General features: G+C 50.6%; 1 protein-coding gene across 4 annotated transcripts in view; it reads left to right on the plus strand.

Moving 5' to 3' along the window:
- Nucleotides 1-27,854, plus strand: part of MGLL (monoglyceride lipase) — a 117,680-nt gene that overhangs the window by 81,700 nt on the left and 8,126 nt on the right. For 3 of the 4 annotated variants that reach the window (XM_079122141.1, XM_079122140.1, XM_079122142.1), the window contains exons 4-7: nucleotides 7,164-7,300; nucleotides 9,402-9,512; nucleotides 14,931-15,008; nucleotides 19,796-19,885. In XM_079122141.1, coding sequence (XP_078978267.1) covers nucleotides 7,164-7,300; nucleotides 9,402-9,512; nucleotides 14,931-15,008; nucleotides 19,796-19,885 — 416 coding nt within the window. The remainder of the gene's footprint in view (nucleotides 1-7,163; nucleotides 7,301-9,401; nucleotides 9,513-14,930; nucleotides 15,009-19,795; nucleotides 19,886-27,854) is intronic. The other variant, XM_079122143.1, reaches the window with a different exon arrangement.

A 27,854-nucleotide genomic window follows, 5' to 3' on the forward strand; every position in this document is an offset into this window, starting at 1 on the left:
GGTGCCGTCCATTTGGCAGATCAGATGTGCAGGTAGGGAGGCCAAGGGAAAGATCCTTCTGGAACCTTCACAAAGTTCTGGGGGTGGGGCAGCCATGGGAACAGAGAGGCCAGAGCGGGCAGATCTGACATTCCCGTGAACCGTAACAAATGATAACAAAGCGCCCATCCTGTTCAAAGCTGTTCCCGGTGTCCAACCCCAGGGGCATGCGAGGGAGTCTGACAGGCGCCACAACTGGGTCTGGGGAGGCTCAGTGACTCCCCTGGGGCCAAGGCTGCTGAGCTCAGCTGGGAGGACAGGCAGCCAGGCAGATGAAAGTCTCCAGGTAGGAAGTGTGCCTTGGGTGGTCACAACCTGAGGCCACAGTAAAGACGCTGGCCTCGATCCAGAGAAATGGGAGCCAAGGAAATTTAGACCCAAGAGTATATTTTCATTATTAAAAAAAAAAAAAAAAAAAGTGGTCTCTGAGCTGGTTACTGTGGTACATACCTGAATCCCAGTGTCTCAGGAGGCTGAAGCAGGAGGATTGAAAGTTGGAGGCCAGCCTCAGCAACTTGGCGAGGCCCTGAGCCACTCAGTGAGACCCTGTCTCTAAAGAAAATATAAAAAGGGCTGGGGAGGTGGCTCCGTGGTTAAGCATCCCTGGGTTCAATACCCAGTGCCTCCCCAAAAAAGAATCCTTAACTAAACTGGAGGAGGTCAAATCCCCGGGGAATGTGCTTTATAAATTACAGCCTCCTACACAAATCTCAGGTGTCATTATTACTGCTTTTTATTGCTTAATCTCTTTTCCTTACTGAAGACTTTTTTGTGTGTGTGCCAGAGATTGAACCCAGGGGCACTTACCCACTGAGCCACGTCCCCAGCCCTTTTTATATTTTATTTAGAGACAGGGTCTCGCTGAGTTGCTCAGGGCTTCACTAAGTGGCTGAGGCTGGCCTCCAACTATCAATCCTCCTGCCTCAGCCTCCTGAGCCGCTGGGATGACAGTCATGCCCCGTGGCGCCCAGCAGGGGTTTTCCTTACTGTTGCCTCTGTGGAACTAGTGCTTGGTGGGTTCCATTTACATGCTCACAAAGGACACATAAAACCTCAGCCATCACTACAACAATGGCGCCAACTCTCTCTGGTGAGTGGCCATTATGGAAATATTGCCTACCATTCACTTCAACAGACATTTATCAAGCACAGACCCTCTGCCGGGCTTGTGTGCAAGGGACCCTGAGGAATAGGCAGATGAATAAAATATGAATTCTCGCTCTCGAGGATGGAAGCCACTTGGCTGGGAACCTCCTCCCGCCTCTGTGTAGCCCTCGCCAAGTGCGCCCGGCTGGCTTTTCTGCCCAGTCCACCCGGCTCCGCTTAGAATCATCCAGAGCGGAATTCAGTGGGCCACCTCGGCCCGCCAATCAGAGCTGATTGTCACCCTGGGTCTAAGGACCGGCCATCTATGGGGAGGGGCGGTACTGGGTGAAGCAGAGGAGGAGAATCTCGTAACTCAGGTGGGACAGAGACAGGGGTGCTTTGGCGTCTGGAAGGGGGAAATTCACCTCTGCATTGAAAGGAGTTGCAGCAGACGCCGCAGAGCGATAGGATTTCTTTCTGGTGCGGCGCAGGGACATCCAGGCGGAAGGATCCAGGGGCACAAGTCAGGAAATGGGCAGGGCGGTGGCGCATGTGGCTCAGAGTGTGCTCTATAGAGAGGCAGAGGGACACGTGGGAGCCCTCAGCAGGGGCCAGGAATGCGGGACCCAAATGCCTGGGCTGCATTCTGGAACAATGAAGGGAGGCTGAGCAGGACAGGGTCACAGCAGGGCAGGAAGAGGAGGTGGGTGCCTGCGGAATGGCCTTAGAGCAAGGAGAGCCAGCCCGGGACAGGCAGCAGGCGGGTGGCCTGCTAGAAAACTGTCATTTAAAAGTTAGAAGGTAGCCGGCCGCAGTGGCGCACGCCTCTAATCGCAGCGGAGGCTGAGACAGGAGGATGGCAAAGTGGAGGCCAGCCTCAGCCACTTAGCAAGGCCCTGAGCAACTCAGTGAGACCCTGTCTCTAAATAAAAGATAAAAATGGCTGGGAATGTGGCTCAGGGGTTAAGCACCAATGAGTTCAAGTTCAAAGGCAGCAAAGGTCTTGACTTCTGACAGTGACAGAGTGCAAGGAAGGGGACCCTAAGTGTTTGCAGGCTGAGGAGATGGAGGATCACGGGCTCTTTAACCATGAGGTCAAAACCCCAGAACACAGCTGATCTGGGAGCGCCTTGAGGAGCCACAGAACCAGGTCAGGGGTTGCTAAGAGGGATCTGCAGCTCTGGAAAGAAGCCAGAGTCAGAAACAGGATACCTAGGAGATGTCAGCAAGTGTACAGATCCTATAATTCCTTAATAACACAGGGCAGGCTTATGAATAAGCAGACCTTCAGAAATAGACTGAACTTAACCGGGTACAGTAGCATGTCCTTGCAATCCCAGCTACTGAGGAGGCTGAGGCAGGAGGATCACAGGTTGGAGGCCAGCCTCAGCAACTTAGCAAGGGCCTAAGCAACTTAGTGAGACCCCATCTCTAAATAAAATACAAAAAGTTCTGGGGATGTGGCTCAGTGGTTAAGAGCCTCTGGGTTGAATACCTGGCACCAAAATAAACAAATAAATATCTTGGACATGATTAAATACAACATAAACAAGGTCAAAAGACAAATGATCAACCCATTTATAAAGAACTCTGAAATATCAACAAGAAACGCAAAACCGGAGGGGGAGAAATGACTAGGACATGAACACTCAGCTTACCTAAAAGGAAATAATGGCTCTTAAAATCTGAGATGTTCAACCTACACTTTCTCTCTTATTATATGGGCAAAAATCCAAATGTCAAACAACACACTGTCCTGGTTAAACGGAGAGAAACAGACCCTTTCCCGTGCTTCTCTGGTGGAGTGTAACATGCCACATCCCACGTGGAGGGGACTTTGGAAATGTATATAAAATTATACATGCATTTACATTTCAACCAAGCAACCATTTGTCAAGGCATATACCCTGAAGATACACCATCACAAATAGGAAGTAAAATATTCCCAGGTTATTCAGTATAGCCAAATGTTTACTCCCAAGAGGTTGGATAGAACCCAAATGTTTTTTCAGTGAGACACTGCTTAAATAAACTATGGTTCACCCACACAGCAATACAGCAGAATGAAAAAGAGCTCCGCGGACTGCTCACGACGTGAAGTAATTGCTAGAATGTGCTGTAAATGAAAAAAATCTAGTATCAAGTGGGATACGTGGTGTGCTACCTTTTAGGAAATAAAGGAGGGAAAATAAGGATGGATGGATGGATGGATGGATGGATGGATGGATGGATGGGTGGGTGGATGGATGGGTGGATGGGTGGATGGATGGATGGGTGGATGGATGGATGGATGGGTGGATGGATGGATGGGTGGGTGGGTGGGTGGGTGGATGGATGGATGGATGGATGGATGGGTGGATGGATGGATGGATGGATGGATGGATGGATGGATGGGTGGATGGATGGGTGGGTGGATGGATGGGTGGGTGGATGGATGGATGGATGGATGGATGGATGGATGGATGGATGGGTGGATGGATGGATGGGTGGGTGGGTGGGTGGGTGGATGGATGGATGGGTGGATGGGTGGGTGGGTGGGTGGGTGGGTGGATGGATGGATGGATGGGTGGGTGGGTGGGTGGATGGATGGATAGATGGATGGATAGGTGGATGGATGGAAGGATGGATATGTGGATGGAAGGATGGATTGAAGAATGGATAGGTGGATGGATGGATGGAAGACAGATGGATGATTAGAAAGGTGAATGAATGGTTGAAAGATGGATGGATGAATGAAGAGAAAGACATGATAGATAGAAATAAACAAGTAACATTCTTATTTTTGCAAAAGCAAATGCTTAGAGGAAAACCCCAAAAATGATTAAAATGATTAACCACAGTTAAAAAGGGGAGTTGAAGACGGTGGGGTAGAAGCAAAACTGCACTCTGTGGATCTTTTTCATCTATTTCTAACTCTTAAACCAAATAAATGTTTGCATACTTGGAAAAGAAAATCAATTTGCAAATCAAGAAGACAAAAGCCGATCACTGGGAAGAACTGCAATGTGAAATGAACGAATCCAATTGTCTATTAAATGGGCAACGTTTGCACACAGAGAAAACAACTGCAATCTCTTTGTAAGGACTTGAACTTTGAACTCCATACCCTAGCCATATCGTCCCCGAACTCTATTCTAAGGACGCAGGGAGATGCAAAGGAAGTTGAGGCTCCCACGGTGGCTTATGGAGGGTGGTGATAGTATGATCTGAAAGTCTGCTACGCATGCAGATCTCACAGAGAAGTCAGTGCTGTTAGGAACTGAGATGTTCAGTATCGGAAGAGGAAAGCATAACATCAAAGAAGGCAGAAACTGTCCTAAGGCATTGAGTTTTTTATATAGATATGGACTCATGATTTTTTAAGTATGAAATTTTCTAGCTCGGTCCACTGAATGAGCCTGGAAGCCAAGCACCTCAGTGGCCTGCAGCACCCCTGCTACTTCTATTGTGGTCTTTAACACCACATGCAAAGGACTTGGGGGCGTCTTGGACAAGGGTCTAATTCTAATTCCAGGGTAAGGACAAAGCAGAAAGGCAAGCCCTTCTGTAATTGTGCCAAAGACTAAGGAAGCTCTTGACAATGAATGGGAGCAAAGAACAAGCCAGTGTACATCCGGAGGGAGACAATCAGATCCAGCACGTAGGACATTTCAGTGGCCAGATCGCTGGACGGCAGAGGAAACCTGACCAAATACAATGTTTGAATGTCGAATCTGAGTTCTGAAAAACCAGCTGTAAAATACCTGGAGACAGTTGGGATATTTGCATTTTGACTGAGAACTAAATAATATTAGGCAGCTATTACTAATTTATTTAGATGGGAAAATAGTTCCATAGTTACAGATGAATTTTTATTTTTTTTTATTTTTTTTTTTTGTACCAGGGATTGAACCCAGAGGTGCTTAAACGCTGAGCCACATCCCCAGCCCTTTTATTTTTTATTTAGGTACAGGGTCTCACTGAGTTGCTTAGGGCCTGGCTAAGTTGCTGAGGCTGGCCTCCAACTTGTGATCCTCCTGCCTCAGCCTCCTGTACTGCTGGAATTACAGGCAGGCACCTCTGCACCTGCTTCTTTTATTTTTTATTTTGAGACAGGGTTTCACTACATTGCTGACGCTGGCCTCAAACTTGCAATCCTGCCTCAGCCTTACAAGAACCTGGGATTACAGGTGTGCACCACTGCACCCAGCTTCCATTCTTGAATAAAGAGAATAGGCATATGGGCATTTATGGGAACATTCTTTCAGTACTTTTCGGCATTGAAAATTTTTTGTAATACAAAATTGGAGAGCCAGGCATGGTGTTGCATACCGGGATTCCCAGCAACTCAGGAGGCTGAGGCAAGATTTCAAGTTCAAGGTCAGCCTCAAGGATTTAGTGAAGCTCTTGTGTCAAAAATAAAAACTCAAAGGGGGCTGGGTGTGTACCTTAGAGGCAAAATCAGTTAAAAAAAAATAAAAGTGGTGGACATGTCAAATTTATGTCATGAACCCGGGGGTGGTGGTGCACATCTGTAATTCTAGTAGAGGCTGAGGCAGGAGGATCGCAAGGTGGAGGCCAGCCTCAGCAACTTAGCGAGGCCCTAAGCAACTCAGCAAGACCCTGTCTCTAAATAAAATATAAAAAGGGCTGGGGATGTGGCTCAGGGGTTAAGCACCCCTGGGTTGCATCCCTGGTACAAAAAAAAAAAAAAAAAAAAAAATCATGTCTTTTAGTTCCAATAATAATAATAAATTGGGGGGGCTGGGGTGTAGTTTATTAAGAGGCTAGTGTAGCACTGCACTAAGCCCTGGGTTCAGTGTCTAGCACTGCACAAATAAACTAATAAATAAAAATAATAGTAGTACGTTTTGAAAGGACAAATAAACCTCACAGGTGAGCGAACTGGAGGTTTGGCTGAGAGCGAGGTGGAGCCAGGGCGCTGGGCAGAGAGGCCGCTGGGCTGGGCAGCGGGGAGGTGCCTGGGGCACAGGCGGGTGGGAGCCGGGAGCTGGGCCTGAGCACAGGGGGCGTCTGAGAGGGGTCCCCGAGTCCCAGGCGTGGCGACCCGGCTTCCCAGCTGCCGCGGAAGGAGCCTGCAGAGCGCCCCCCAGCGGCGGCAGGAGACTGAGAACCCCACTTTCCGCTCCCAGCAGGAACAGCTGGGGGCGCCCTCCTGCCCCGAGGTCCCGTCCTCCGTCCTCCCAGGGCTCTGCCCGCTTCGGCAGCCTTCAGACCACCACCTGGGCCGCCAGCGAGTTGTTTCTATGGCGACCGATGTCCTTCACAAAGGGAGGAAGTGGGGGACCCTCGGGAAGGAACAAAGGGACACCAAACAGCTCAGAGATGTGACAGATGAAAAAATAACCCAGGAAGGTGACCTAGTTTTACTGCTGCTTTGTCGAGACTCTGGAGAGCACCCTTGACGACCTCATTTTATTTCACAGCTGTCACACGATTGTCACCTAACGCAGTAAAGCGAGGTGACAGGAGCATGGTGCTTCACCTGGTGAAAGGGTGAAACTGATCTGTGAGATTTTTCTCGCCCCTGGGGAAATGCTGAGGCTCAGGTAATTTCGCTGAGGCCGAGACTCTCTGTGTGTCTCTCGTTTCCTCCTTCCTTGAAAACTGTCACCAGGAAGACAGGGTGGCCCGGTGACCAGGCTTTGTAGTATTTGCACCCAGGTTATGCCTTAGCTGTGCGATCTTGGGCAAGTTCCTTAGCCTCTCTGTGCTTTGATTTCCTGATCTGCCGAAGGCACAAAGGGGAGAAGAAGTCCAATTCCAAAGTGATTTGAGGGATACCTACTCTGGAGGCTGAGGCAGGAGGATCTCCAGTTTAAGGCCAGCCTCCACAACTTGGTGAAAGTTGCTCTCAATATAAAAAAGGAAAAAGTGGCAGAGAACTCCTGGGTCTGATCCCCAGTACGAAAAAATAAAGGAAAAGTTTAAATGAGATGATACGTTGAAAAAAACTGAAAAGGGTTAAATGAGGTGATACTTGGATGCATTCAAGTACCTGGTTGGTGATGGCTGCCTTTGTCTCGGTTCCTTTCCAGTCGGCCACGGACAGAGCGAAGGGGAGAGGATGGTGGTGTCTGACTTCCATGTTTTCGTCAGGGACGTGTTACAGCACGTGGATGTCATGCAGAAGGACTACCCCAACCTTCCGGTCTTCCTTCTGGGCCACTCCATGGTGAGCAGACCCAGGTCCCAGCCCGGGGTCCCAGCCTAGGACTAGGAGCAGGATGGCCCCGACTGCCCTCCCCATCTGCACCCGGCCGGCTGCCACGGTCCCCTTTGACGCCCCGCCGTTGGGGTTCCCGGGTCACTTAGTGCTTAGGAAGTGAGCGGGGGCCGGGAGTCAGCCCTGGAGGCCACACAGATGCCGACCATCCATTCCAGACCAGGGCTGCTCCCGTCACCCCGCCCCTTTGACAGATTAGGAAATCAAGGCACAGAGTGGTCAAGAAGCTTGCCCAAGATCACACAGCCAGGACGTGTTCCAGGGTGTCGATACTACAAAGTCTGTCCGCTCAGCCACCCTACCTTCCTTGGCAACAACTTACAAGGAAGAAAGAAAGGACAGACACACAGAGAGTCTCAACCTGCCCAGTTTTCTGTGAGTGTCCAAGAATAAGACTTCACAAATCCCTCCCGTCTTTACTGGAGAGCTCAGGTGTGTGGCCACTTGGAAAACTGAATCAACTTCCTCGGGTCCTGCGGTGCCATTGCATTGTGAGGCCACTTCTCCTTGGTCCGTGAGAAGCGTTTCAGAATTCTCCAGCAGCAATAATTCCTTAGGGCTGGGGGTGTGGCTCCCTCGTAGAGCGCCTGCCCAGCACGCGGGAGGCCCCAGCCCCACAAAGAAAGAAAAAACAAGCCGAGTGTGGTGATGCATGCCTGTCATCCCGGTGGCTAGGAGGCTGAGGCAGGAGGATGGCAAGGTGGAGGCCAGCCTCAGCAATTTAGCGAGGTCCTAAGCAACTCAGTGAGACCCTGTCTCTAAATAAAATAGAAAAAGGGCTGGGGAGGGGGCTCAGGGGTGAAGCACCCCTGGAATCAATCCCTGGTACAAAAAGAAAAGAGAGAGAGAGAGGGAGAGAAAGAGAAAAAAGAAAGAAAGAAAGAAAGAAAGGAAGGAAGAAAGGAAGGAGCAAAGTCAATGGAAGGTTATTGAAAATCCTTTTCACCCATAGAATCTTCTAAGAATCCTCCAAGTTACGTCTTTCAGTCTGGCAGCCCCTGGCCAAACCTACCTACAGAAAAGCTGATTGTTTAAGGAGCAGAGCGTCAGGACCAGGGGTCATTTCCCTGGGGTGGGGCTTCTGCCCCTCTGATCACTGTGTGACCTGTCCCTGCATTTCTCTCCCTGCCTGGCCCCCGTGAGCATTCGAGGTCGCAGCCCTTGGTTGAAATCACCTTTGAGCTTCAAACAGACAATGACTCTCTCCTACACCATCCACATTTCATTTCTCTTGAAACCTAAATTTCTGGGATCTTTATTCAACCAGGAAAAAAAAAAAAAAAACACATAGCAAACTATTGTTTTTTTTATTTAGAGACAGGGTCTCACTGAATTGCTTAGGGCCTTGCTAAGTTGCTGAGGCTGGCCTCCAACTTGTGATCCTCCTGCCTTAGCCTCCCGAGTACTGGAATGATAGGCATGCACCACCATACCTGGCTTATTCTTTTATTTTGAGACATGGAACATATATAATTTTATATTAAGCCCATCAGAATGGATGAATTGTGGGTCTGTTAACTTTTGGCTTGAAATGCAAAAGCAAAGTGTTACTATTTAACTTGCAGCTCATAAGCAGGAAGCTTATTTATGTCTCTCTGAAATGTTTGCTCTGGGAAAACCTGGGGTGGGGGAAACGTTTGTAATGCAATAATTGTAGATCTAGTTTATCCAGCATATGATGGTGTCTATTCCCAGGTAATCCTCCCAGGGCTCTTAGCCAGAAACAAAGCTTACGAGTTTTTTTTCTTTTTTCTTTTTCTATTTTTTTAATCAGAAATACGTGTTCTGGCTGGGTGCGGGGGTGCATGCCTATCATCCCACCAACTCAGGAGGCTGAGGCAGGAGGATCGCAAGTTGGAGGCCAGCCTCTACAACTTAGCAAAATCCTGTCTCAAAATAAAACATAAAAAAGGGCTGGGGATGTAACTCCGTGGTAGAGCTCCTGGGTCCAATCCCCAGTCCTGCATCCACAGAAAAAAGAAAGAAAAAGAAATCTACGCTCCAGGGAAAGTCAGAATGCCCGGTGACTCTGCCCATTTCTGCTCCGCAGGGAGGCGCCATCGCCATCCTCACAGCCGCGGAGAGGCCGGGCCACTTCTCCGGCATGGTCCTCATTTCGCCTCTGGTTCTTGCCAATCCTGAATCCGCAACGACTTTCAAGGTAAAAGGCCTTTCTGGTGTGTCGCATTCCCGCTGGCCCCCGGGACAGGGAGCCTCGTCCATCTGTAGCTGGACCCTGGGTCCAAGAGCCAAAGGCCGTTGGTGCCTCGGAGTCTGCGCAGATGCGGTTTGGCCACTGGGGAGCTGGGATTTCCAGAGCCGAGTGCATGTCCCCCAAAGACAAGGGAAGGAGGCCTTCCTGCCGGCGTGGGTTCTCCTGCCAACTTTAAAAGGAGAAAGGCCGCCCCGTGTCATCTGTCCCTCCGAGTCACGTTTCCTAAGCTACCCCAGGCGAGGCTGAGCTGTGTGTCATGACGTCCGCTGGCCGCAGCAGGGAATGAGGAGCCGGGTGATCCTCATCACGACTGAGACTTGCGTTCACTGCCGCTGGGCTCTGTCCCCGGCCCAGGCGACCCCTGACTCTAACGGATCCGTTAGGTGGCTTGCGATATTCCACGTGGATAGCCCGCGCTGTGCCTGCTGGGGACTCTGGGATCCTCCCCAAGGCAGAGGACAGCAGGTGCCTTCTGGTCCCAGGAGGTGAAACCAGTGCCCTCCGTGGGGCTGCTTGGTAATGTGGGCTGTGCCACACTGTCCTGGCCTCGTGGGGCATGAGGCCTGTGATAGCAACAGCTGGGGAGGCTGAGGCAGGAGGATCACAAGTTGGAGGCCAGCCTCAGCCACTTAGCCAGGCCCTAAGCAACTCAGCGAGACTCTGTCTCTAAATAAAATATAAAAATGGCTGGGGAGGTGGCTCAGGGTTGAAACACCCCTGGGTTCAAACCCCCATACCAAAAACAAAAATAAAGCATATACTTGGGGTATTTTTTCCCGTCCATGGCCACAGACCTGATCCTGCCACTACCAGAGACAGTGGCAGGTTCCAATAGGTCACAGAGAATCTCAGCAATCTAAAATGGGCAGAAGGGAATGCTGAAAACGGATAGATCAACCAGATCACTTAATTCACTTTGAATTCACCTTTGAATTTTTACTCCACCCGGAGGAAGTGACCCTGATGTTTTTGCCGCTGACTTTCCATCAGCCGTCAATCTCAGTGCTGAGTGAGACAGTGGTAGAGGTCTGTCACCCCCACTGGGGTCCCTCAGCACTGCCAGTAATGCACCTACCGACCACTTCATCATTTAAATGTCCCAGGGGAGGCGTGCCCTGCTTGACATTTCCCATAATGACTGTGATCACACAATGCAGTGTCAGATAACTCAAGCATTCTTATCTAAATGGAATAAGATCGGGATCACACAAGAGGGACAGTGAGTTATATTGTATTTCATGTGATTTGATTTGATTTGATATCTGGCACCAGGGACTGAACCCCGGGACACTCACCCCCTGAGCCCCATCCCCAGCCCTTTTTATATCTTATTTAGAGACAGGGTCTTGCTGAGTTGCTTAGGGCCTCGCTAAGTGGCTGAGGCTGGCCTCCACCTTGCAATCCTCCTGCTTCAGCCTCCCAAGCTGCTGGGGGGACAGGCATGCGCCACCACACCTGGCTCATGCAATTTGATTCTTAAAGAATTTTGAAGAGTAACGTGTGCCAAGCCTGTTCTGTGCAAAGATCATGATCCATGTTTTACTGGTGGGAAAACAGGCTTAGGGAAGGACAAGTGATTTGCCAGAACCCACCTAACTGGCATGCTGCACTTGAATCTGGGTGGGGCTGGCAGAGTGTTTCCCCTGGAGAAGAAAATAAATGTCTCTGCAATGGACATTTTCCCTCAGAGAAAAGCCAGGGACCAGAGGGCATTTCAGATAAGGTGCACCAAGGAGACAATGGAGACAATGGGTTTGCTCCCAGCGTCCCATGGAGCTAACGTTCCATGCACTGTGACCTTCCATGCACTCGTGCTAATAGATCACCCTGTCAAATCAGGAGCCAGCTGTCCCAGGAGAGCCACGGGTCTCCTCTTATTAACCAAGACAAATTAGATTTCTCTTTGCCCCAGACCTGAAGTCCCTCCTCCCCAACCCGGAATCTGTTGCTGCTTCTGGTCTTTGGCAATTTTGACTGACAGTCTAAGATTCATGGGTCTAGCCCGCCTTGGGGGCAGAGGTGGGATGTGACTGCCTTCTACACACTGTCTGGTCTTCTCTGAGAACCTCCTGAAAGCATTTCAGAATGTTTTTCTTTAAATATTCATTTTAAGAGCTTAAGAATGATTTGCTTCGCTAGGCACAGTGGTGCACCCCTGGAATCCCAGCAGCTCTGGAGGCTGAGGCAGGAGGATGGCAGGTTGGAGGCCAGCCTTAGCTGTGTGTAGTGGGATGAAAGAACTGGGGGTGGGGGGATGAAAGGAACTCCAGCATTGCCTGTAAATGAGCAGCAGTGACAAGTCCTGTCCTTGTTCAACAGGGGCTGGGGTGGAGCTTACTCTGGTTTCCATTCCCAGTGCTGAAAAAGAAAAAGAAACATAGCATTTGACAGCTTGATTCATGGTACCAAGCACCTATTAGAACAAGTCTCCCATTTTTTTTTCTTGGTACTGGGGTTAAGCTCAGTGCTTAACCACTGAGCCACATCCCAGTCCTTTCAATTTTGAGAGAGGGTCTTGCTTAGGGCCTTTGCTAAGTTGCTGAGGCCGGCCTCCAACTTGTGATCCTCCTGCTTCAGCCTCCTGAGCTGCTGGGATCACAGGCGTGGGCCAACACTAATTAAGGCAGGCATCTTGAGACACGGAGTCTTTGAGAACAGACAGACATGTGGAACATGACCAGCCCCCAACCCCTGAGCTGGGAGCCTTCCAGATCATCCCCAAACCCCAAAGTCTCACCACCATCTGGTTCTCTCACCAAAGGCTCATTTTTCAACAAGCTGAGCTAAATTTAGCCCAGAAAAAGAGACAATGAGGACAGAGACTCCGGTCCCTGGAATAGTGTATCTGCTGAAAAATTGGTTTCACCAAGATTGTGGCAGCAGGAAAATTTTAGAATCAAAAACTTAAAAGCAAGTCTTGTGTATATGGAGGTTATTTTCTGTTGGGGGGGGGGGGTCCTCTCCGTGTCTGGTGGCTGGGGACAGAGGTGAAATCCCTGGATGCCCATCTAGTCGAGTGTCACTCTCAGTTCACCTCTGGTCCCCTGACCTGTGCTTGTCCAGGACAAGAGTCAGTAATGGACAGCAGGCTACGCCCCCCCACACACCAGGCAGAAATCTCCCGGGGCAGACCCTGGGGGCGGAGGGTCAGCGGCCTGGAGGATAATCATGTCCACGGCTGCCCCTGCTGTGATCCCCTGAGGTCCCGGGGCAGGGATGTAGGAGGCGCCCAGCGAGGCAAGATGTCCCCGCTCCCAGCCACGCTGGTGCCTCGCTAAGGCGGTTCTCAGTGCCTGGCCCGCCTGGTCTCCCTTCCTCTCAGGCCCCACCCTGGAAGGAGAGGAAATTGTTCCCAATTGAAAGACAGGAAATGAGGCTATTGTCTTGTTCACGTCCAGGGCGAGCACCAGGTCGGACCAGGGGTCAGGAGGGGCGGGACACATCCCTTCACCCTAAACGGCCCACTTCCGGCGGAGAGTCAGGAGGGTTCATGTTCAGGCCCCAGGATCCGGAAGTTCCTCTCACGGGTCCGTGTTCGGCACTAGGATCCGGAAGTTCCTCTCAGAGTCCATGTTGAGGCCCTAGGATCCGGAAGTGCCTCTCAGAGTCCATGTTGAGGCCCCAGGATCCGGAAGTTCCTTTCACAGGGTCCGTGTTCAGCACTAGGGTCCGGAAGTTCCTCTCACAGGGTCCGTGTTCAGCACTAGGGTCCGGAAGTTCCTCTCACAGGGTCCGTGTTCAGGCACTAGGATCCGGAAGTTCCTTTCACAGGGTCCGTGTTCAGCACTAGGGTCCGGAAGTTCCTCTCACAGGGTCCGTGTTCAGCACTAGGGTCCGGAAGTTCCTCTCACAGGGTCCGTGTTCAGGCACTAGGATCCGGAAGTTCCTCTTAGAAACCGGAAGTTTCTCTCACATGGTCCATTTTCCGTCACTACATTCTGGAAGTTCCTGGGACACCTAGAGGCTGGGAGGATGGAGGGGAAGTGGTTGGTGGTCAGAGGAATTGTCATCCCTTTAAATTTTGGGTAAATTCAGACTCAGCTGCCTGGAACATGGCCGCAGGTCATTACTGGCCCATTTGGCAGCAGCCACGAGCTGCGGGCCTTGGGCTGACCTCTGCTCTGTGGCAGGTCCTCGCTGATAGCTCTGGGTTCAGATTTCCAGACGTGTGTGGCTCCAGAATGGAGCCATTGTTCCAGAAAGTCTCATTGCATTTAGTGACTCCTTGTTCCATGTTTGGGAACAAGTGTCCAGTTCATCCCAGGGAGGAATAAGGTGTATTTCTCCTTCAAGGAAATCTGGTGCTGGGCGTGGTGGCACATAACTGTCATCCCAGTGGCTCAGGAGGCTAAGGCAGGAGGATCGCAAGGTGGAGGCCAGCCTCAGCAACTTGGCCCTAAGCAACTCAGTGAGACCCTGTCTCTAAATAAAACAGAAAAAGGGCTGGGGATGTGGCTCAGGGGTTAAGCACCCTGGGTTCAATCCCTGGTGAAAGAGAGAGAGAGAGAGAGAGAGAGAGGAAAAGAAAAAAAAATCTGGCGTGACCCTCCCAGGGCCTGGCTACATCACAGGTGACCGTGGTCATAATGCTGTCCCCATAAAAGGGGTGAAGTCCTAGCCTTCTCTGTTCAAGTCAGTTTTTCAGAACCTCGTTAGGAGAAAGTAATGGTGCTTGCATCTTCGTGGTACGTCCTTTGCCAGCAGAAGCTTAGGAAAGGTGGCGGGGGCCATTAAGACCTCTCCGATCCACGAAGACACGTGCGAGCGTCTCTAGAATCTAAAGCCATGGGCACCGTGGCTGGCCTGGGAATGTCCCCTGGTGTGTAAGTGCTTGTCAAGGGCTGTGGTGTCTCACACGTCTCACTCATCAGGACGTCACCTTCAGACGTGGGAGAGGCGTCCTTTGTGAGGAACCACGTCATGTGTCACAAAACTGCAGGTCACGAGCTTTTCCAGAAGGCTCTACGTGAGTGCCCTCCGATCACTCACTGAGTTGGCCACCAAGCGCGGGTTCACTGAGCTGTTCTCCTCAGGGTCAGAAGCCAGAAAGGGAGTCAGGGACGAGACCTGGGGGGATTCAAGGCCGGTCGGATGAGTTCAGTTTTATAGACGAAGAAACCAAGGAGCGTCGACTTTCCCACGAGCTCAGAACCAGAGTTTGAATCCAAACTCACCTGCCGCCACGTCTCGGAGTCACCTGAAGTCTGGGCGGACGTGGCACCCTCGGGAGCTTTGTGGCTGCACAAAGCCTGGCTTCTCCTGTCGGGGTCGTGGGGAGGGTGGGGAGCTCGCCTGGCGATGGAGTCCATCCTGCGGCCTCCCCTCTCCTGAGCCGGGTCCGAGGCGCTCTCCACACCCCCACAGGGCCACCCGAAGACATTCACAGACTTGGTTGAAAACACATCAAGATTGGTAATGGCTTGGATTCCACTTCATTTATGGGTGAGCAAAGCCCTTTGAAGGCTTCCAGAATCTTCTCTTGGAAACGGGCGGCTGGGCCCTCACAATCAAAAATCAAAAAATCCTGGAGATTTTTCCAGGTGGCGCAGGGGGCAGCAGCCATCTGGTCGACCTCAGTGTGGCTCTCTCTGGGTGCTGGATCTGCTGTTGTTCCTTCTTTCCCACCATGTCCTCCACACGTGGCCTTAAGACCCTCTGCTCTGCCTCCTTCATCCTCAACCAACCCCACTTCCTCTGCCTAGGTCTTTCTCCTCCCAATCTGACCACTTCCTTGCTCGTAAATCAACCAACTTGAAAGAACATCAGGGGGAAAGTCATCTGTTACAGTGGTTTGATTGCTTTCTTTCTTTCTTTGGTGGGGAAGAAGTTGAGCACCTGATTTTTTTCTTTTTAAGTCACAAGGTTATTGTCATGAAGAGACTGGCCTCTGCTGTTTTGACTCTTGTTTAGAAATATGACTTGAAACTTACTAGGACAGTTTAGAAAAAGAGCTGAAGGTCAGAGTCGACCCAATCTCTCTTCGGATTATTCCTGCAGGGAGGGACGTCCAGGCCACTGACCTCAGCAGAGGTGTCAGAAATGCCTCTTCAGTTCTTTCTATTCACTAGAACTTCTCACTGAAGTCCAAAGAAAGACATGTGCGCCACGGGGTCACCTCAAGTCAGCACATCAGGATCTTTCAGGGTGGGCCCCGGCAAGAGGACTGTGTCCTATGGACATACTGGCTGTTGACCCCTCAGACTTCCCCACACTCGGGAATTCCCCCTAGGAGTCTTGTGAAGTTGCAGAATCTAATCCAAAAGCTGGGTGTTCTTGGGAGGTGCTGGGGCTGCTGGTCTGAAGGCCACACGCTGAGCAGGGAGGCCACAGGACACCAGGATGGATGTGCTGTGCCTGCCCCACGTGCTGAGCTAGGTTGTCCTAAAAACAGCACTGCCCTGGGCTCCCTGCCTGCGTCTCCATCAGGCAGGGTTAACCTGTGCCCAGGTCTCCAGCACCCACCCCAGTGACATCCCATGGGGCCCAGGACATGCACAAGGACAATGGTGATCACTGCATTCCTGCTAGGGCCATGTCCCTCGTTTTCACTTGTGATCGAACAACCAGTAACCTAGGACGTCGGTATCTTCATCTACCCAGTCAACCTCCGGACTTTAGTTGTTGAGTCGGCCTTTTGAGGGCCAGAATTCATGAGCACTGGCTATTTCGGGGAGCAAGGATAATTTCCTGCCCTGTGCATGGGTCGTTGGGGTAGCAAGTGCTCAGCCAGATGTGTCCCCTGGAAGCCACCAGGCAGGAACAGGAACATGTCCTGCCTGCATTTTTGGGCAATTGGCAGCTATAAAAGGAAGGGTCCTCTCCAGAACTCTACCTGCAACAGGAAGGTGACAGATTCAGTCCTACCATTTATCACTTCAGTCCCTCTAGGGTCTAGGGACCCTTTTAGTGATCATTTTGTAAAGCAAACCCTTCTCAGGATGTGGCTCTCTTCTTTCCACCCCTCAGAGATCATTTCTTTTTCTTCTTTTTTTTTTTTTTTTTGCACGGGGGAGGGGAGTAGTGGGGTTTGAACCCAGGGATGCTGAACCACTGAGCCACATCCCCAGCCCTTTTTATTTTTTATTTTGAGACAGTATCTTGCTGAGTTGCTGAGACCATCACTAAGTTGCTGAGGCTGGCCTCCAATTTGCAATCCTCCTGCTTCAGCCTCCCAAGTCGCTAGGATGACAGCCATGTACCGACTCAGGGCCAGACCTCACTTCTTAGAAACTTCCTTTCACTGCAGAAAGTTTCCTTGTCAACGGAGGGAAAAAGATGCTTGCTTGGTGAGAGGACAAGAGTAGGCTTTTTGCTAGAATTCTCTCCTGGAGGTAGATTCCCCACTAGCTCCCTAGTTCCCCTGAAGCAGTCCCTGGAAAACCAGAACAAGGAATCCTGGAACTCTCCTGATCCTTGTGAAGCCAGCAGCCTAGATTGCCGTCACTTCATTTTGACCCTGGAGGTAGAGGCCTTGACGTTTGGGGGCATAAATATTGGGGCTTGAGTGGTGTCGGCAGCGGGACAGAGATTCAAGGAGGAAGGTAAGTGTGTCTCTTTGCAAATGACCCATCGTGAAGATGGACCAGCCTTTCTGTGCCCAGGTCCTCTCGAAATCAGGTGATGGGCTTCAAAATCAAACCAGCTGGCGCGCTGAGGAATCCGGTGGTGGGATCGGGTGAAATGGAGCAGGGCGGTGGGTCCTTCTCCTTCTGTGTCGCAGGGCCAGGGCTGAGGAGGGAAGTCTCACACTCAGCCTCTTCCTGCTTGCGTCCACCTACCCTGGGGACGGGCAGGAAGCTGGCTTGTGGAAAAGGAGCTGCATTCCTAAGTAAGCTGCCCCGACTGGGTGGCAAATAGGCCAGACAGAGGCCAGTTTCTGGGAGCCTGGTAGATGCACATCTGTCACCCCAACGCAGGTGGCCTTCCTGAGTGTAGCAGGGACAAACCAGTCCACCCCAGCTTTTGTGTCACTGCTGGGAGCCGTGGCAAAGGATCACCGAGGACAGCAGCATACCTAGAAGTCCCTTCTGCAGAACAGACATGAAGACTTTCTCCTAAAAAGCCAGGCACCTGTAATTCCCACGACTTGGGAGGCTGAGGCAGGAGGATCACAAGTTGGAGGCCAGCCTCGGCAACTTACGAAAATCCTATCTCAAAAAAATCAAATATTAAAAGGGCTGGGGATGCAGCTCATTGGTAGAGCACCCTGAAGTTCAGTTCCCAGTACTGAAAAAAAATATGTTCTCAATTCTCTCCTGATAATGTTGTCCTTGGACCACTATTGCCCTAGAAAACAGGTCATTCCCCAGAAAGTCCACCCTTATGCAGTTAGAGTCAAATAAAGGCTCCAGGGGACTGTCACCCCTCTGCAATTACCTGCTGTTTTTTCTTCATTTGGAGATCTTTTAACTTTTGAAAATGCCCTTTCTAACTCTAGAACTTAGGTTCTCCAAGGAGTATCTGGTTCTTGAAATTCATAGCTTTTTGATTCAGTTTTGAAAAGACTCAGATCTTTAGCCTCGTTTCAGAATCCCAAGCTCTCCTTTTCCCATGTGTGTGCATGGAGCTGGTCCTCAATCCCTCTGCTCTTGGATATATCCGGTTCTATCATATCATATCACATCATATCATATCATATCACATCATAACTTGTCTACCCCAGGAGGTCTCAGACTATGCATCCTGCCTCCATGAATCCCCAGAGAGCTCTCTGTGTTGGAATCCTCCTATTTCTGCACCAGACTGTCAAAAACCAGAGCCCAGGGCCTGGATAGGGACCCGGTAGCTGCATAGCAGCAGCTTTTGACATGATACAGGTTTGCCTGTTTGGATGTCAAAGTTGGGATGCAAAGGGATCCAGCATTGTCACTGGCAGGGGGAGGCCACTCTTAACTTTTAAAAAAGGAATTGCTGCTTGTTACCATTTGGGAAAAAGAAAGTCACGGTGTGGAGCTCAGAATAGGTTTTTGCACATGGGGTCCTCTGGGAGCACTGCATCGTTTTCTTCTCTTGTCTGGTTCCTGGTGGTCTGAGAAACAAGGAATTGTGGTGGCCCTGAGGGAGGCTGGGGTGTCCAGCAGTAAGGTGACCACTGAGAATGGGCATGGCTAGGTTGTTGATTAGACCTCTTAGTTGTATTGAGAGAGAGAGAGAGAGAGAGAGAGAGAGATCTCCCTTGTCACACAAAGGGTCTTGCTCCATCCTGGTGACCCTACTGTCCTGAGCTTCCGTTGACTTCTCTGTTAAAAGATGATCAATCCTCACCTTGGAGAATTTTTGCAAAGAGCAAAAGCCCAGGCACCGCAGAGCGCACACAACACACCCAGAAGCGGGTTCCGGGGCGCAGGTGCCCGCTGTCCAGGGTACTAAGCTGCGCCCCTGCGCCCCGCGCGCCACCTGTCCGATTCTAACGTCAGCGTTCCGCAGCTCACCTTTGAAATAGCTCCTCCCTCCCCAAGTGTCGCAGAGGATGGAAACGGCCCATCTCCGCGGGCAGACATGTGAGGTCCGGCCTCTCTCTTCCCGGGAACACACGAGATCCAGGAGAGATGGGGGAGGAGAGGAGGACTTGGACCCAAATCAGGTTCAAGTTCAGCGAGCATGCATTAAGCACCTACTGAGTGCCTGGACTTTTGCATACAGGTGTCCTCTTGAAAGAGCCCTGAGGACCCTCGTGGGCAGTTGGGGAAACGGAAGCTCAGTGATGCGGAGGTCCAGGCTCAAGTTCACGATTCAAGTTCACGTTCACGATTCAAGTTCACTTTCATGATTCAAGTTCACGTTCATGATCCCGCAGGGCCAGAATCAAACCCAGATCTGCTCCTCTCTGCCACACAATCTCCTAATCAGGCTGGCGGCTCTTTATTTCCCTGCAGTAGCAACTGAGATGAGCCACAGATTCTTTGGGATCCGGGTTGTCCTGCTTCCATTTGCTCTCAATGGATCGGGATGCCTCTGGCCCTGCTGGGTCTTTGTAGGCCCCTTCCCCCCAAAGAAGGGACTGGGGTGCAAGAGCTCAGTCACTGGCAGAAGCTCTCGCAAGTAATTCCAGGTCACAGGTGATAAATGATCTTTGGGGAAAGCGACCCCACAGGATCCAGAGCGGAGTCTCGGGAGATCACCCGGGCTGAGGTGGGACTTGGGTCTCACCGTCCCTAATTGACTGGATTGTCGCGTAGAAAGAGCAGGCGCTGGTGCCGCAAGTTCTGACGTCTTGCTTTCCTGCCTAGGTCCTTGCTGCAAAAGTGCTCAACCTGGTCCTGCCAAACATGTCCCTGGGGCCTATCGATTCCAGCGTGCTCTCTCGGAATAAGGCAGAGGTGAGAGTCTTTCGAAAATCCTGGGGGTCGTTTGGGGTCGAGGTGACGGTGAAGGCAGTAGCAGCCCCCCCCCCCCCGTGAGAAATCCAAGTTTGGGTCTGTCCTTGGTGTTCTGCTGCTCTGTCACTGAAGCCCTGTGTCAGGTGACGGGGACACAAAGAAGCATGAGGTTTGTGTCGTTGACATCAGGGTTGGGTGGAAAGGAAGCAGTGGCTGAGTTTGAACTGAGTCCTGAACACAGGACAGCAAATCAGAGAAAGCTCTGTGTGTATTAGTCAGGTCTCTTTTGGTTGCAAGTGATAAAAATGCAAAGGAATTTAAGCAAAATGAAGGATTTATTGGAAAACAGAAGTAAAGGCTTCAGGCATGGCTGTATCCAGGAGATCTAAAATCCTAGTCACCACCTATTCTCCTCAACTCTCATCTCACCTAGTTTGGCTTCATTCCCAGAAAGGCTTTCCCTAAATGAAGGGAAAGGTGGCCAATGGCAATTTTGCCTGAGCAACCTCAGTGCAAAGATAGTGTCTCTTTCTGGCAAAAGTCTCAGGGATGATTTTTTTTCTTTTTGAGATTTAATCCAAGGGTATTTTGTCACTGAACTACATCCCCAGTCCCCTTCTTTTTAATGATTTTTTTTGTTTTGAGACAGGGTTTTGCTAAGTTGCTTAGGGCCTCACTAAGTTGCTGAGGCTGGCCTCCAACTTGCAATCCTCCTGCCTCAGCCTCCTGAGCCACTGGAATGACATGTGTGCACCACTGCACCTGGCTTCAGGGATGATGCTTATTGGCCAGTTATCCAAGATGGGATTATTTCTTCAGGAAAAGGGGTGGGGGATTAGGGTCATATGAAACTCAGAGACTGTGATAAAAGAAGACAACTCTGGGGTAACGATAACAGAGGAAAGACAGACCCATTACTGCAGGTGAGCAAACTGGCCCTATAAGCTGAAAAGACTTGACTGGGCTAGCCTGATACCTGGGGTAGCCTGAGAACCTGCTTTGGTCTGGGAGTGGGAAGGGTCTCTGCAGCTTGTAGTCAGAAACCCTGAGCATGTGAAAGATGCCAGAATCATTCTGGCAAGTCAGTGTGCCCTCTTGCCTTAGGAGCATGGAAATCACCCCATCACCACTCCCTGAGGGTCCTGGGAAAGGGAGTGAGGGGTTCCAGCATATCAGCGGTCTTCCTCAGTTTCCCTGGACTCTGGGACTACAGCTTCATCATGTGATTCTGAACGCCTGGCCCTCAGAGTCTCTTAGAAGTGAAGCATTCAGCTGGGTGCAGTGACGCACACCTGTCATCTCAGCGGCTCGGGAGGCTGAGGCAGGAGGATCACAAGTTGGAGGCCAGCCTCAACCACTTAGCAAGGCCCTGAGCGACTCAGTGAGACCCTGTCTCTAAATAAAATCTAAAAAGGGCTGGGGATGTGGCTCAGTGGTTAAGCAGCCTGGGTTCAATTCCAGGTATCAAAAAAATTATTTAAATGGAAATAACCCCAGACACTTAGGAAGGAGATGTTCTCCGTAGAGGTCCAGGACTCCCAGCCTCCAGGGGGTTAGCTATTTAAGACTCCAGGAAGTGGAGGACCAGTGTGGAGCCTGAGGGCTTCCGATCACAGGACCTGGTGCCACCCAAACCCACATCCTGGGCCCAGTTTTCCTTACCAGGGGCCAGCAAGTGTGTCTGTGGCCTCTGACCTTTCAGAATGAACATTTGAAAAAGGAAAAAGGAAATTCATTCAGAAAGGCAGGATCTCACCGCGGAAAAGGCACAACTTCAAGATGGACAAAGGTGGAAACCCGGCGTGGAGTCTGATTGGATTCTGACATGAGTGACAGCTACCTTAACCCCATTTCCCAGATGAGAAAAACAGAGGCTCAGAGAGGTCAAGTCACCTATCACAGGTAGCACAGCTGGACAGGGGCAAGGGCTGAGATCCGAACTCCTTTGATTGACAAGTCTGCACGTGGACGCCTCTTTGCAGCGAGTGTGTTTGATCGTAAAGTTCTTCTTCCGGTTTACGACACTGGTCCATGCGGCTCTTGGCTGCAGGTCTCTGGGTGGGATCTACTTTGCAAGGGGGCCTCTGTGGCGGGCAGGTGCCTTTCAGCTACTTGTCAAATAATGGCTGCAGTTGGGACGTGCCATCTCCTGGAAACCCAAGTATCTTTTCAGCAGCTCTTCTGGATCAATAGTGGTTTTTTTTTTTTCTTTCTTTCTTTCTTTCCTTGTTTTATTTTTTAAAGAGAATCAAAAATCCCTTTGAGACGTTTTAAGAGGAAATTCAGGTGCAAACCTCCTGGTTGATCTTCCCACCTACAAGTGCGAAAGACATTTGCAACTTCTTTCTCTCTCTGCAGAAAAATGGCTAATTTGAGAGCTTTAATCTCATCTTTGAAAAAAATAAAAATATTTTTAAAAAAAGGAGAATCATCAAAAGTCTCATGAAAAGACAAAAGTGTGAGTTTAGAACAGACAATCCGCCCCTCGCTCCTTCCCCGCCGGCCACCTCCTGTTGGGGACCCTCATCCTGGGGGGCTCTGGCTGATTCTCAGAAACCCTAAGAAATGGCCTTTCTGGGAAGAGAGGAGGAAGGGAGGTCAGCCTCAAAGCTGGACTCCAGTTGGAAAAATAAAAAGCAAGACTTTGCATTCCTCTGCAGAGAGAACCCGCCCCTCCTGTCGCCTGTCACCTCTGGAATCTTCCTTTGAACACTGTGCTGAGCTTTAAAAATAGCAACGCCAAGGGGGTGACTGTGTTCCAAAGGCACCTGGCAGGATCTCTCATCAGGGTGTCTTAAAGGCGCGTCTTTAGCTCAGATATTTCCCATGGAGCCCCGCGGCTATGAGAACCTCAAAAACGCGAAGAAGGTTGCCCACCCCGCTGGAGGAAGGGCCGGCAGCCGGGGAGGAGGGCGCCCTGTCTGGGAGGGGTGGGGCCCGCAGGTCCGTCCCTGGGGACAGGGTGGCTCTGTGGCTGCAGGGTCAGCAGCGAGGTGTGTGTCTGGGCTTTGCTGCAGCAACGTAGCATCATTTCGCAGCTGCTGTCCCCACAGAGCCACATTCTCCCTGCACCTGTGTGAAGCTTCCCTGGCAGAAAGGCAGGGGAAAAGGAACCTTCTAATTGTCCCGACACCACTCGGCGAACAACTGATGGCATCCTTCTTCTTCCGTGCAAGATACTATAGCCTTTCTGCTCTCACCAGAACCCGAAGGAGTCAGTCTTCTTATTCTCACTTGCAGGTGTGGAAGTTGGGGCCCAGAGAGGGCAAGTCACCTTCCCAAGAACACACAGCAACTAAGTAAGGATGTGAGCCTGGGTCTGTCTACTCTGAGCCCAGTGCTCTTGGCAGTAACACCCTAGAAACAAAGATGTTACTGCTCAGGCATTTATTGTAGAGTCCCTCATCAAAAATGAAGACTACTGACTCCCGGTGGCTTGGGAGGCTGAGAAAGGAGGATCACAAGTTGGAGGCCAGCCTCAGCCACTTAGCAAGGCCCTAAATAAGTCAGCGAGACCCTGTCTCTAAATGAAATATAAAAAGGGCTGGGGATGTGGCTTAGTGGTTAAGCACCCCTGGGTTCAACCCCTGGTGCAAAAAATTGAAAAAAAAAAAAAAATTCTTAAACTAAGACTCCTGACATATTAATCATTCCACTGACAACAATGGGGTTTTCACACTGTAATGAACGCCCGCCCACTCTGAAAAGCCTTGAATGACATTCTAGATGGTTCTCCAGCCAAGGATGCTGGGAGAGGCAGGCCAGGAGTCCTCGTACCTTCCAAAGGAATGCACTGATTTCTTTCCAAGCCCTTCCCTGGCCCCGGGTAGAACCAGGAAGAAAGAGACCCCGATTCCAAGCACACCTCACCCTGGGAACATTGACCGTTTACAGATGGAGGCAATTTGTCCCCTAGAACCAAATCTCTGTTCTCTGTAAACACCCAGAGATGCCCCGGCCGAGCGTTCTGTCTAGTGTACAATCGCGCAGGCAGACCAGATGGTAAGTTCTGGATGCCTGGGAGCCAAAGGGGGGGGCCGCTCAGCTTCCCTTCCTGCGTATGGTGGGGCCTGCTCTCCCCCCACCGGTGTTGCAGAAGCTTCCAGAATCGAGGATTAAGCCCCTGGTCTCCATGTCCCCTGCCCGTCCCCAGCACGGGCTGCCAGGAAGACCTCGCAAGACCCCTGCTGGGTCTTGGAAATCCTGGCCTTCAACTAATTGCAGCTTCAGCTAAAGATAGGCCTCAGCCTCCCACTCTGTCCCCAGGACACAGCCTCCCACACGAGTCCCCTCCGAGCTCAGGTTATTAACTTTCCAATCAGCTCAGTCTGCAGAGCAGATTTCATCTGGTGACACTCCGTTATTAATATCTGAGGTCGCCTGCTGAATTTTGTCTATTTGAGGCAGCCTGAGATTTACCCTGCCCTTAAAAAAGGGGGATGGGACAGTCACTGGTATGCAGGTGGCCACAGGGAAGCAGGTGTGTCAAGCTGCGTCACTTCTGTACCGTGTACCAGCCCCATGAATGCTTCTGCTCTGGCCCTGTCCCCAGACCCCTCTGTCACTGTCACTGAGGCAGAGAAGCATCTCTGAACACACAGGAGGCAGGTCCTAGAGATTAGTCTTTTTTTTTTTTTTTTTTTTTGGCACCAGGATTGAACCCAGGGGTGCTCCACCACTGAGCCACGTCCCCAGCCCTTTTTATATTTTATTTAGAGACAGGGTCTTGCTGAGTTGCTCAGGGCCTTGCTAAGTGGTGGAGACTGGCCTCCAACTTGCCATCCTCCTGCCTCAGCCTCCCTCCTCCTGAGATTACAGGCATGCACGACCACACCCAGCTGAGATTGAAGTCTTTATTGATGATGGAAAAGCTGCTGGTTATGGGAAGATTGTCAGGGAAGCCCCACCTCTCTGTGCTTCTCTGCCAGGTTCCCTTGCATGTCCTTGAAGCATGCGCATGGCACAGTCTGGTCCATGGGGTAGCCCAGGGGATGCTGGGAACATAGGTCAAAGGTTTCCCAGGAGCACATCTTAGATCGATGCTCTGAACATGGATGTGCAAATATCTCTTTGAGACCCTGCTTCTCATTCCTTTGAGAATGGTTGCTGTATCAATGCCTCGTAATGTTCTCTTTTTTTGTTTTTTATTTGTGTTTTGTGTTTACCTTGTTGAGGTCAGAACCCTGGGCCTCGTGCATACTAGGCAAGCGCTCTACCACTGAGCTACCCCACCACCCCCAGCCTGCATGTCTTCTTAGAGAAATCCTTTGCCCACCACCTAAACAATTTGGTTCTTCTTGTTGAATTGTTGGAGCTCTTTATATATTATGGATCTTATCCCCTTGTCGGGATACATACCCCAAATACAAATGAGACTTACAAATATTTTTCCACCATTCCCATGGGCTGCCTTTTCACTCTCTCAAGAATGTCCTTTGAAGCTGGGCACGGTGGCACATGCCTGTAATCCAAGCAATTTGGGAGGCTGAGGCAGGAGGATCACAAGTTCAAGGCCAGCCTCAGCAAATCAGTGAGGTTCTAAGCTCAGTGAGACCCTGTCTCAAAATGTTTTAAAAATAACTTTTAAAAAGGCTGGAGATGTCACTCAGTGGTAAAGCACCCCTGGGTTCAATCCCGGTTACCAAAAATAAATAAATTTTTTTTTTTAGATTGAATTAAAAATAAAAGTAGCAGGCACCATGACCTTGCAATACTCCTGAACACTTAGAAGGGGAAGGAGACAGGAAGGGACACGCACGAGGCCAGACTGCTGTCCTACGTAGGCAGAGTACCCATCCCTCCTTACCCTCCTGCCACGCCCCCTTGCGTGTCCTTGGACCATGCGCAAGGCTGAGTGTGGCCCATAGGGGAGCCCAGGGGATGCTGGGAACACACGTCAAGACTTGATCTCAAGACTTAAGGCTGCGTGATTCTGCCTCTGTGTGCCCACAGTCATGGAAACGATCCCACAAGATGCCGCCATTCTTTCTTCCTCCTGTCTTCTCTTTCTGTCCGCGCCCTCTGTCTAAAGCACAAACGTTGCTTCTGAAAAGAATGAGTCTTAGTCATACAGCAGACAAACTGTCCCTCAGTTACAAAGTGATAAAGAGGACCACAGTTTAAGGCAAAGGAAAAGTTTTGTTTTAAAAAAAAAATTTTTTTTTGACATGGCCGGGAATCCAACACATGCTAGGCAAGCATTCCAACCACGGAGCCCCAGCCCAGCCCTCAAAGGTATTTTTTAACAATTTTTTAAATGTCTTTATCTGTTTAAAAATTTATTTTTAAAAGCATAAATAAGTTAATAAATAAGCTAAATTTAATAATAAACAAGTCAACATTTTTAGTTTTTAATAGATAAAAGCATAACAGATAGCCAGGTGTGATGGCTCACACCTGTAATCCCAGTGACTTAGGAGGCTGAGATAGGAGGATCACAAATTGGAGGCTGGCCTCAACAATTTAGTAAGATCCTATTTCAAAAAAAAAAAAGAAAGAAAGAAAGAAAGAAAAAGGCTGGGGATGTAGCTCAGTCATTCAGTCATAAAGTACTTCTGGGTTCAATCCCCAGGACCCCCAAAATTGTTCATGTCTATGGGGTACCTTGTGATGTTTGATACATTGTATACATAATCAGGTTATCAGACATTCATTCTTTCTTTTCTTTCTTACCCACTGAGCCACCTCCCCAGCATTTTTTATATTTTGTTTAGAGACAGGGTCTCACTGAGTTGCTTGGGGTCTTACAAAGTTGCTGAGGCTGGCCTCCAACTTTTGATCCTCCTGTCTCAGCCTCCTCAGCCGCTGGGATGACAGGTGTGTGCTACCGCACTCGGTGAAGCATTGAAGCTTCTTTCTTCCAGCATTGTGAATGTGTAGTACCTAAACCCTGGGCCTGCCAAAAAGTGAAGAAGGTGGTGGCTTCCTTTCCCTTCCCTGGTGGCCACCCGGGAACCATGGCTGTCCTGGCCCTGCATCCCTGAGAGCAAGGAAGGTTGATTTTATTTTATTTCTTTCTGCTTCTGAAGACTCCTTCGCCTTCCAGAAGGAATCCCCAGTACCTGTGGTGGGTCGATGCAAACAGCCTGTCCCCATTTGCCCAGGGTGGCCATCTGCCCATCCACCCCCAACCTGCCACTCATAAAAACAGATCTCAGGATGTCCCAGAGTTCCAGCTTGAGTATTGCAAAGTCATTTGAGGAGAGCATGCTCGTGAGTGCACACGCTGCTCAGAAACGGCAGCCCGGCCTGATGAACCGACACCCCAGACGACACTGTGGCATCCAGGAGGAGAGAGGGAGGTGACATTCTGGTTTCCACAGGGTTCTCGGTCTGATTCAGGAATTTCCACCAATGCTGCTGGACCCGGGGATGGCGGGATGTCGCCCACCGGGATCCGGGCCTCCCGCTAAACAGGGCTTTTGCTTTGGTCCCCGGAACTGCAGAGTCAGAGCAGGTCTTATCTCGCCTCTGCCACCCTGTGGGTGGTGCACCCCGTCAGCAAACTCTCGGAGGCTGGCAACGCCTGGTGAGGGCCCTGTTGTCCCTGCCGGCCAAGTCCATTGACAGCTGTGGCTCAGAGGGACACAGAGCCGTGGGCCTGGTGGGGAGAGAACAGGTCTGCTAGCAAAAAAGACCCCGCTCTGCTCTCTGTGCCTCATATGACCTTGGAAACTGCACTTTTCTGGTCTTGGTGTTTTGTTTTTTTTTTTTTTTAATTTTGATTGGGGGGACCAGAGATTGAACTCAGGGGCACTTGACCACTGAGCCACCTCCCCAGCCCTTTTTCTATTTTATTTAGAGACAGGGTCTCACTGAGTTGCTCATGGCCTTGCTTTTGTTGGGGCTGGCGTCCACCTTGTGATCCTCCTGCCTCGGCCTCCCGAGCCTCTGGGATGACAGGTGTGCGCCACCACGCCCGGCTCTGGTCTTGCTGAGTCTCAGGTTCCCCAGGGTTTTCTGCAGAGCC

Source organism: Sciurus vulgaris (genome assembly GCF_902686455.1).
Source record: "Sciurus vulgaris genome assembly, chromosome: 19".
In the NCBI taxonomy this organism is placed as follows: Eukaryota; Metazoa; Chordata; class Mammalia; order Rodentia; family Sciuridae; genus Sciurus; species Sciurus vulgaris.